This window comes from Ahaetulla prasina, chromosome 1 (assembly GCF_028640845.1).
Source record: "Ahaetulla prasina isolate Xishuangbanna chromosome 1, ASM2864084v1, whole genome shotgun sequence".
Lineage (NCBI taxonomy): Eukaryota > Metazoa > Chordata > Lepidosauria > Squamata > Colubridae > Ahaetulla > Ahaetulla prasina.
Genome location: NC_080539.1, coordinates 19885698 through 19896287, shown reverse-complemented (window position 1 = coordinate 19896287; position 10590 = coordinate 19885698). Strand labels below are relative to the sequence as shown.

The 10590-nt window shown below is 40.5% G+C and overlaps 1 protein-coding gene across 1 annotated transcript; it reads left to right on the top strand.

The window, feature by feature from the left end:
• The first annotated feature begins 1108 nt into the window (after positions 1–1108).
• Positions 1109–10369, top strand: LOC131188776 (general transcription factor II-I-like). Its single transcript, XM_058164302.1, has 9 exons — positions 1109–1278; positions 2436–2494; positions 3634–3744; positions 4692–4772; positions 6634–6817; positions 8611–8639; positions 9180–9248; positions 9612–9656; positions 10148–10369. Exons 2-9 carry the CDS (start codon positions 2443–2445, stop codon positions 10204–10206), a joined length of 630 nt encoding a protein of 209 aa, XP_058020285.1. The 5' UTR covers positions 1109–1278; positions 2436–2442; the 3' UTR covers positions 10207–10369.
• Positions 10370–10590: the final 221 nt, after the last annotated feature.

The window sequence follows — 10590 nt, the reverse complement described above, 5'->3', positions numbered from 1 at the left end:
CTGCCCTTTCTGCAGGATTTTATTATCACTTTCAGGAAGTTTTAATTCATAGTTTATCATAGGACTAGACGCCTGCATTTAAAGAAGAATAGCACTGGAAAAAACTTTTAAAAATGAAAGTTCTCAATGCTCAAGTATAGCTTTTAGGTTACGTGAAATCTTTTATTTTACTAGCTCTGGAAATTATTTCTTTGTTCTAGAAAGAATCTCTTCCTACCATGTGTATGCTGCTCCTTTAAGCTGCTTAGATTCCCTTTCTTTAATTGAAGCGGCACAAAATAACATACATTGTGGTAAATAAACTAAATAAATAAACTGAGGCCTTTGAATTGAGGCCTTTGAACCAGGGCGGATCTCTGCGTTTTTCACTCAGATAGGGTGGTCCTCCGGCTAGATCCTACCTTCCTGCCTAAAGTTAACTCACTGTTCCATAGATCACAAGAGCTCATTCTTCCCGACTTTTCTCCAGATCCGTACACGGCTGGAAAGGTCCTGGCATACCCTAGATGTCCGGAGAGCCCTCCGTATTTATATCAAGCGTACCGCCTCTCTCAGGAGGACGGAGGCTCTCTTGTGTCCTTTCAACCAACCACCATCGGCCTTAAGGTATCTTCCTCTACCATCGGTAGATGGCTTAAGGCATGCATTGCATATCAGATTCAGGGAATTCCTGTTCCAAGTCGCATCATCGCATTCTACTAGAAGCGCTGCTACTTCAGCTGCGTGGGCCACTCAGGCTCCGTTAGAGGAAATCTGCAAAGCAGCCACATGGTCTTCTCCGAATCCATTCATACGCCATTACAAGATCGATTCCTATGCATCTGCTGATGCGGCGTTGACATGAGGTTCTCCAAAGGGTCCTAGAAGGGGTTCTAACCCGGACCGGGCGGATCCTCCCGATAGGACTTGCTTTGGTATGTCCCATGCCTGGCTGCTGGTCCCGCCCTGCTGGAGAATGGACATTGATCCTACCTGAATGTCCTTTCTCTGTTGGCGGACCAGCAGCCCCTCCTGAACGCCCGGTTCCTGTCTTCTATAGAGGTCATTCGGGCTCTCATGGTCATATGCCGGGGGGGGGGGGAGGGCATAATAGCATATTCTTGCAGTTCCTGTTTTACAGCTCAGTGCGTCGGTCTGCCGCATCATCCTCGTCCGAAAGCTGGAAGGCACCAGGAGGAGGAGGTGCTTTTCAACTAGCAGACTCGATCCCATTGGATACAGACCGAGTCACTCCCCATGCCTGGCTGCTGGTCCCGCCAACAGAGAAAGGACATTCAGGTAGGACCAATGTCCATTTTCCTCAATTGTCTTGACCAAGTCTTACCAAAATAGTATTCAGTTCACTAGAATTTAGCCATATTTAGGGAAACCACAGCGCGTTTCTGAACCCAGCTAAACTGAACGCCTGCTCACTGTTTTTCTGTGTAACATTTATCCAGCCCTTCTGTAGTTGCCCAGAAGAATGAGGATGAAACAAAATCAGGGATTAAAAGGGTGATCCAGACTTTCATTCTGGGGTGATAGCAATAAATGAGCACCAGGAAAACAGCTTTTAACTGGGAAGGTTTGGAGCTATATGAGTTGAAAGAGCCTCATGAAGAAATAAATTCAACATGGTGTCCATATAGTATTCTAATAGAAGTTGTTAAATCCATTCAGAAAGCAAAAGGAAGTTTGTGCTTCTTTAATACAAAGGGAAGTAGGTAAGAAAATTTCCCATTTCTCCCTTCTTTATAGAATCATGCAATTTTCATTTGTTTCTGAATTCAGAAATGGAGTGGCTCCAGGGAAAACTCTTTAGTTTCAATTAAAATTAAATAAAATATTGGCTTTGTGCATTCTTCCACATCCTGGTGATTCCAAATGTGTTGGATTCCAGTCCACAATACAGTTGTCTGTAGGGCTTCATTTGGGGGAGTTCCAGTACTGATGATGAGCTTCAAATTGGACAAAACTAGATGACATTGAAATTTTTTGTCTAATCTGTTTTTATTTCTTCAGCATGTCATTTTTAGCCCCCCCTTTTTTTGGGGGGGGGGAGGGATCCCTTTCTAGATACATATCGCTATAATACCATTAGGAATTCAGTTTCTGTTTTTGAAACACCACAAAAGGTACTTCTGTGTGTAGCATTTGGGTAAAATTACAATGAAAGTCTCTGTTTAGGATGCCCATAGAGCAGCTGAAGTATTCCCTGAGTTTTGCTTTAATCTTTGGCTCAAGCGTTACCTGGCATTTCGGAGCTACTGCAAATGGAGCAGGGTTTGAAAAGGAAACAGGAATGATTGTGTTGAGGCAATCCTTGCTACCCTGCAATCAAATTTAGTATTGTACCCTTGTGACACTTACATTGAGCTGCTTGTAATTTCTTTCCCCCTGCTTATTGATTTTACTTCTTTATTTTCTTATGCCAAATTTTAACTGTGTTTCTGCAGGCCAGAAATGTTTGAGGCAGCAATTAAAGAAAATGCTACTGCTATTCCAAGTCCTCAAAGTGAGTTTCACTTCTGCTTTGGTAATTCTCTTGCATCAAAAGTTTACAGCTATATTGTTTCTTCTCAGGAATTGGATGCTCTTAAAGAGTGACACAGATAAATCTACAGTTTTTGGAAGAGTTCCTAGAATTTGCTAGAGACTTTGGGCCAATCTATTTCCAATCCCAGGTAGTGCTCAAGTTACAATGGTAACTGGGACCAGAATTTCCATTGCTAAGCGACTGGTCAGAGCATGATGTTAGGTGACTGCATCACTTAGCAAGAACAGTCCAGCAGTCCCTATTGCTATCATTAACCAAAGCAAGGAATCACCCCAATCTAAGCCTCTCCCAGTTTGATTTCTCCCAGCCATGACTCTCAGGAAAGCAAGAACTGCCTCAGAGTCCGTCCGTCCCGTCCCCCCCCGCCCCCCGCGCCACCAGGACCATAGAGATGGCACAGTACAGAGGGGAGTGCCTCTGCATTTGTAAATGCAGGTGGGTTGCCAGGCACTTGAATTTTGATTATGTGACTTTGGGACATAACTACCATTTGTTCAGCACTGCTGTAACTTTGAATGGTCACTGAATAAATGGTGGTTAAGTGAGGACTACTTCTATATTATGTGAGAGGCCCCCATATTTGATACTGAGCTCCCACAATAAAAAAAATACATCCATTAAGTAATATCTCCGCTTTCCTGTGTATCATGGTGTTCTCCATGCAAAATTTCAGTAGACGAGCATGAAAACTGGAAGTGAGATGATCAGTAACGTTTCAATCAGATTCTTGATCCAAATGGATCTGCAGCTATAAGGAAATAGCTTCAACATCAGCTGTGGTTTATTGACATTTTGCTTCATTATTTATCCAGATCTCTATTCTGTATGCTGGTCTGTATTTCCTTTCTAGTGCTTTTAAATTCAAAAGCTGCAGATCTTCTGCAGCACTTTCACCCTACTGTTGTTGTAGGAAACAGTTTTGATCCGTTCTCATTACAGTCATCTTTCATCTAATGCAATCTAATTCTGCGTAGTCAGTTAGTCTCTCTCTGTTTATCCTTTAACCTTTTTTGTTGTGCAGTTTCATTATTAATGATGGGAATGGGGTTTATTTGAGAAGTTTTGAGCTAACGTTTTGCCTCTGCATGTTTTCTAAGGAAGAACCAGTTTATGTAATACTGTGATAAATGCTGTAAGTGTGCCTGACCCAGTGGTCAACACAGCTGCTGGAGTAGAAGACCTTAACATCATTCAGGTGACAATACCAGGTACTCTGCCCACTTCCTATAACTGAGAGTTTTTAAAAGCTGTTGAGTAACACTTTTAAATTTGGTTTAAATTTTTGTTCTAACACAAAAGCACCATCACTTTTTAAAAAGAGGTAAGGGCAATTAATAGTATTTAGAACATTATTTTCCTTTGGACATAAAATAGACTCGTGTGCTTTGGGCTAACCATGAATAAAGGTTCTACCCAGTGGGCACTCAAACAGAATCAGCTGCTAGCAACAGTTTATCTCAGGTCTCCTTTTTTACATTGCTACTTTAAAAAAATTAGACGTACAACATATGGCCGAAATTACAGCCATTGCAGTGCCCTCACGGTCATGTGATTAACATTTGATGCACCAACTCCCCAGCTGCCTATTCCCCCCCCCCCACACACACACACACACAATCTATGCCCTTCTGGTTGCCCTTCAGCCTGACTTGTGGGAGAGCAAGCAGTTCCAGAAAAACACTTGCCATTCCCCAGCAAGTGCCAGTAAGCATTCATTCACCCAATTACCTTATCGCCCCAGTCCCTCAGCGGCAAGCAACCAGTAAGCATTTGTTCATTCAGCTGTCGTCTCTTCCTGCTACCCACTAACCTTTACCTTTGCAGCCAAGGCAGAAGTGGTTCGCTACCGCTATTTCCTTTTCAGACCCACCTTCTTCCACAAACATTTCCTATACGTGACTAAAGCTGCGCTTAGTAATGTAGCATAGTTGAGCAGTGAAGAGGATACGTTCTGTGCTTCTGGTCTTCCTTCTCTCCATTTCTTCAAGCCTCAAAGAGCAAATCAGCTGGGCCAGGATTAAAGCACCATCCACCACCAGGAAATAGAACAACCTCAAATAGTTCCACTTAAACTGATCATTAGGTTGTCTTAAATCTTTAAAAGTCATTTAAAAGAACCATACAAATACAGTAATTGCGTCTTTACATTTTGCAGATGATGATGAGAGAACCTCCAAAGTAGAGAAGGCCCGGCAGCTGAGAGAGCAAGTGAATGATCTCTTCAGTCGAAAATTTGGTAATTTGTGCATTTCCTCTTCAGAAAGACAAAATAAAAGGCTTCTCAGCCTTTGAAGCCATTCTTCTGCTTGAAAAGCAAAACAATTTTGGATTGTTCAAAAATCACCATTTTGAAATTCAAACAAAGGGAGATGTATAAACAAATGACTTAATTCCAATGTTTTGTTTTAAGCAGCTGTGGGTCCATGTCCATATGAATGGAAAAGCACATGCTCTGTGGTAAAGAATAGTTTAGCAAGCCTCCTGGTTATAATAGCAATCGTTTTTAAAGTGAGTTAGGCAGATTTATGTGGAATCAGATGGATTTCTTATCAAAATCACTGCACAAAATGGCAGATGCATCTGTGCTTGAAACTAGCAATAAAATATCCCAAAGGTGCTTTTTCAAAGCCAATTGACTTTCTGGTTTTTATTTGAAGATGTTTCACTTCTCATCCAAGAAACATCTTCAGCTTTTGGGTGAGAAGCAAAAATCTTCAAAGAAAATCAGAAAATCCGTTGCCTCTTGAAAAAGCACCTTTGGGACAACCATGACCTGGATGACTGAGAATTTCTATAGGCATTTACTGATCAAATGGTGGGTGACAAGCTACAGATGAAATATTGACTGGGGTGAGAGGCTCAGGATTGCTTGATGCATCTTTGAGGAGCTGTATGTAGTGGTAACATAATTTTTTTCTAAGCTGCTACATGAGAAATTCTAACATTCAGTTTTAAGTAAGAGCAACACACACACACACACACACACACACACACACACACACACACACGGTTTAAAAGGACAGGGTCACATTGTCTTCTCTTCCCTTCCCAAAACTGGTGCTCATAGCCAGCTGCCTTCTAGTTCAAGGCCCAAACATTTCAACTGCACTTGCTCCTATCTCCCCCCTACAATGAATCCTACCTCCAGAGCCAGAGCTACCCACCAGGAAGCACCTGCTGCTACTGTGGCAGCTCAGGGTTCTTGCTCTCTTTTGCAATGATTTCCCCATCCCAATTTGTTCTATTAAGACTGTAGCTAAGTTTTCTTCGCTCTTAAAAGAAATCCTATCCCATGCTGTATAGAATAACAATCAGAGAAAACAGCCACAAATCTCCAGCAGAAATTATCAGAGTGCAAATAGAAAATGAAGATAAAAGGCTTTAGGGAATAAAAAGGAATAGATCTGGGATTAAGAAAGAGACACCAGGTAAAAAGCACTTTGGGGAGGATATGCCGAAGATGGGGAGCCGTTTCCTTAGCAGCCATTAGCCATACCAAACAGGGCAGGACTTCATCTGACAGTCATATCTGGCACAGGAGAAGAAAATCCTTCAGTGTGTACTGTGTATAATTAAGATATAGTGTTGTTTGACACCGAGTGTGCATTTTGAGATTTGGATCTTTCATAACGAGGAGCTTTGATAACTACATTTTTAAAAGCAGCTGTTCCTCTAAACAAAAATAATAATTGCTGAGAAGCAAATAATAAGTAGAAGTTATTGCTTTCATTTCCTGATCACGAGTTCAAAAACATTGAACATCTCTTCAACTATTACGATAAAATTGATGCATGATGGATCTTATCAGGATTGAGTTTTTAAAAGCCACACTATTACTACCTTGAATGAACAAATCAATATGTAATTAAAGGAATATTTGGTTTCTCGTTGTGTAAAAAAATAGTCATTTGAAGTTTTTTCTCACAATACTGTTCTTTCTCATAACTACTAAGCAGTTACATTCCAAATATGTTGCTTGTTCCTCGTGCATTTTTATCATCTTGTTCCCAAGGAATATGTACACATTTCAAGAAATACCTCTGAACCCAGAACCGTTTACTTGCCATCTTTGATAAGCTCCCTTTTCTCTTCTCTAGGGGAAGCTATTGGTATGGGATACCCTGTGAAAGTCCCATACCGAAAAATCACGGTCAACCCTGGCTGTGTGGTGGTGGATGGAATGCCCCCTGGTGTATCTTTTAAAGCTCCCAGCTATCTTGAAATCAGTTCCATGAGGAAGATTCTGGATTCTGCAGAGTTTATTAAATTTACTGTCATTAGGTATGTGACTTTCAGCAGTACGGTATTTAGCGTAACCTATTTGTACAACATGCAATTGTATGTTGAAAGAAACTGTTGTAGATCAGGATGTTGGGTTGGGCCCACAGCACCCTGAGTGCTGGGAAAAGCCAGCAGTCTTCCCAGTGTCAGGCAGGGTGTTAAAAGAGCCTATCTTGTCTACTTCTAGCCTCGGTTGCCCACAGTAGCTCAGCCCAGCCTTCTGCAGAACTCTTCAAAGAGGATGTGGTGACCGCATTGGCAATTGGCCTAGGGAGTGGACCACGGTCAAAACAGTTCTAAGAAATTTTGAAAGATCAGGAGGGAAGGTTCTCTAAATTGAGGCTTGGCCTGGAGATGAACAATTCTGTTTCTGCTCCTGACCTGTAGAATTCTCTTCACATTCTTAGGCCCTACAGGTAGTCCTTGCCTTACAACCATTCATTGAGTGACCATTTGAGGTTATCATTGCAGTGAAAAAAGTGACCTACAATCGCTCCTTGCACTTATGACTTTTGCAGCATCCCTATAGAGACCTGATCAAAATTCAGAGGCTTGGCATGTATTTAGAACAATTGCAGTGTCTCAGGGTCACATCCTTGCCATTTTCGACCTTCCTTGAAGGCTTCTGACAAGCAAGTCGGGGGAGGGGGGAGAGGGGGAGAGAGACACCAGATTCTCTTGATGACCATATGATTCATTCAACAACTACAGTGTTCAGCTTAGCAGCCATGGCAAAAAGATGATAAAATTGGGCACAACTAAAAACTGCCTTGCTTAGCAGTAGAAATTCCAGTTCCAATTGTGGTCATAAATTGAGGATTGTCTATAATTTCTAACCATTTCAAGTAGTGCAGAATGGAAGATCAACTCTTCTTTGATATAATGGTTAGAATGCTTCATAGGTATCAGGCTTTGTATAATCCAACTTGAAAAAGGGTTTGGCTGACAGCTTCTTCTCTCATCCCTGCTTAAGACAAAGGAGAACTGATGTGAGATATTTTCAATATCAGAGAGAAGTGTTTTGTCCTTGAGGTTTACCACTGGGTAGAGACAGAAATAGAATTTTTGGAATGCTTGCGATCTAGGATGGAGAGAGCCAAGTTCTGGAATTCGAGTATGGTTATTTGTTTTTTGTTTTTTAAAGGATAAATACAGGTATGGTATTAGGTATTGAAAGGAATAAGCCAAAAGTGAAAGAATTAAACAGAATTCAATAAAGCAGGCAATACAATGATGATTATTAGTTTGAACGTGAAGATATAAAACTAGGGCTGTGTATTTTATGTTGAATATTTCTTATTGGACTTGCTGAATGGTTTAGGAATTATAGTATTGGTAGAGCAGAGTTGAAGTTTCTAGATTCCATTAATTCAACTATTTGCTGCCTTTCCTCCAGGAGCTCAAGGCCGTCTACATTATCCCCCTTCAATTTTATACTTGCAACAACCCTGTAAGGTATGTTAGGCTAAAAGTCACCCAGGGTATTTTATGTTGGAGTAGTGATATGAACCTGGGTCTCCATTCCTAATCCAACACACTAACCACTATTCCAAACTGTGATTGGTGGCTGGGGATGAAAGAAGTTATGGTCAGACATATTTGGAGGGCATCAGGTTGAGGAAGCCTGCATTAAAGTAACATAGAAAAAGAAAATTGCACAGTTTTTGAAGATGAAGAGGGCTTATGTTGGTTCTAAAATCAGACACTTAAAATATTCCTTGGAAAGCACCAGTGGAAATTTGGATTAAATAATTTTTTTCTGAGCATTGAAATGTTACATTGTTTTCCAACAGACCATTCCCTGGACTTGTAATGAATAACCGTAAGTATTTCATTAACAAAATAAATCTTTATAACCATTTTATAAATTGCATTAACTTACCTTACTGTTGTATACTGCTCGGCAGTGTACAAGCAACTATGCATTTCTGTCATTCCTATGGTCAGTTTATAGGTCTTTTCTGCTGTTTTACCCATTTTAAAAATAATCCATCATTGCCTAGATACAATACAGTACATCATATAGCAATTCAGCAATATGCTGAAGGAAAATTTTGATTTGCTGCATCAGCATCTACAGTTCAACCCTACATGTTATTTTATTTTAGTAAAATCTCTAACCCTTCCAAATTGTAGAGGTTTCAAATGTATCCAAAAATGTTATTGTAGAAAAGGGAAGTGATTTTAATAAACTTAAATTTTATACAGACAGCAACATTGTTCTGGTGTTTTCCTATCTGAACTGTCAAAACATTTTAACAGTTTGCACCCTGAAACTGAATACTATATCTCTACAAATAACCCAGGTATTTCTGAGGTGCATTGCTTGATAAAAGTTTGATTCTGATCCTGTTCGTTCTAGAAATTACTGAAAAAGCAGAAGCAGAAGTCCCAGCAGTCACTGTGCCAGCTCCTGAACAGGTGGTACAAGGTAAATGTTACAATTATATTCATGGCTCAGTAATTATCATCATGAGTTCTAAGGAAGCTTGTGCTTCAAGTTTCATATGCTGCTTCTCCTCCTCCTCCTCCTCATTATTATTATTAGGTTATGTTAATACAATGCATTCTAATTTTTATTTAAGTTGGGAGATAGCTCAACCCTCCGCTGCAGTATTGTGGTAGAAATTGAATGATGTAGTTTTAGATGCTCTTCTCCTATAAAAGAGGCTTTAGAGACTTTGTATAGAGTGGAAACAGTCATTCAGAGGCTACAGTCATTAACATGGCAGGTTGATAAAAGTTGGCTACCAATATAGAATTAATACCAATATCTGTATGTATTTTCTTCTAGAGCCAGTTGAAGTAGACCAAATAGTACAAGTATCTGTGGAGGAAGGTAAGGATCTGTGATCTAATGGGAAGAAAGCACTTGCTATTTGGATATGCATGTCATGTACATGAAGCTAAAAATAAAGTTAAATCAGTTTTACACCCTTTGTAAACAATCTTGCTAGCTTTTCTAATTATGAATCAGTAACCATAAAGTCATATTTGGGTTGGGTGATATCCCATCCTTAAATTGGAATGTGTCTTAGGTTTAGTGGGTTTTACGACTCATATCCCATTTGCTGCTTTTCTTTCTTTCTTCCTTCCTTTCTTCCTTCCTTCCTTCCTTCCTTCCTTCCTTCCTCCCTCCCTCCCTCCCTCCCTCCCTCCCTCCCTCCATTTCTTCCTTTCTTTAAGCTACTCTTTCGGAGTTTATCAAGATAACAATATTAGCATCTGGGAAACTTAGCAGCCCTTCTGATTTGTTAATCTTTGGACAAATAGAATATCCGTGTCTCTTGTTCTTCAGTGTCCTTAGCCAAATATTCTTTGTCTCCACAGATTCAGTACAGACTGAAGAACACGCTCAAATAAAGCAGGAGCCAGATCCAACGTGGTAGACCTGACTTCCATTAGGGTAAAGGACAGTCGTAACATGAAGCAGAGTGGTGGGTGGTATTCAGATACTTTTCTAGGTAGGAGATGGACCCCCAACTGTTGCTGTGAATGCAGATTCTATGATCTGACTTCCATTTATATTGATCCTGTAACTATGTAGATCACTTAACTGGAGTCCTCTTACGGTCTTTTAAGTTGTGCTCCTTTTGTCCTTGGGCCACTTGCTTTGACTTCTAGTCCTCCTGAACCTTTAGAGCAATCTTCTACACCCTCTGTTTGTTTTGGATGATATCCTCTCTGCCCATTGGCTTTGCTGGCTGGGGCTGATGGGTGTTGGAGTCCATGTCTGGAGGGCTTGAGATACCTAACAGGAACCAAGTTAAACT

Bases quoted from the DNA above. Each gene is read 5' to 3' on its own strand.
- LOC131188776 (XM_058164302.1), top strand. From the start codon at position 2,443: ATGTTTGAGGCAGCAATTAAAGAAAATGCTACTGCTATTCCAAGTCCT. The intron at 2,495-3,633 runs GTGAGTTTCACT...ATGTTTTCTAAG, and splicing joins TGCTATTCCAAGTCCTCAAA to GAAGAACCAGTTTATGTAAT. The intron at 4,773-6,633 runs GTAATTTGTGCA...TCTCTTCTCTAG, and splicing joins TCTCTTCAGTCGAAAATTTG to GGGAAGCTATTGGTATGGGA.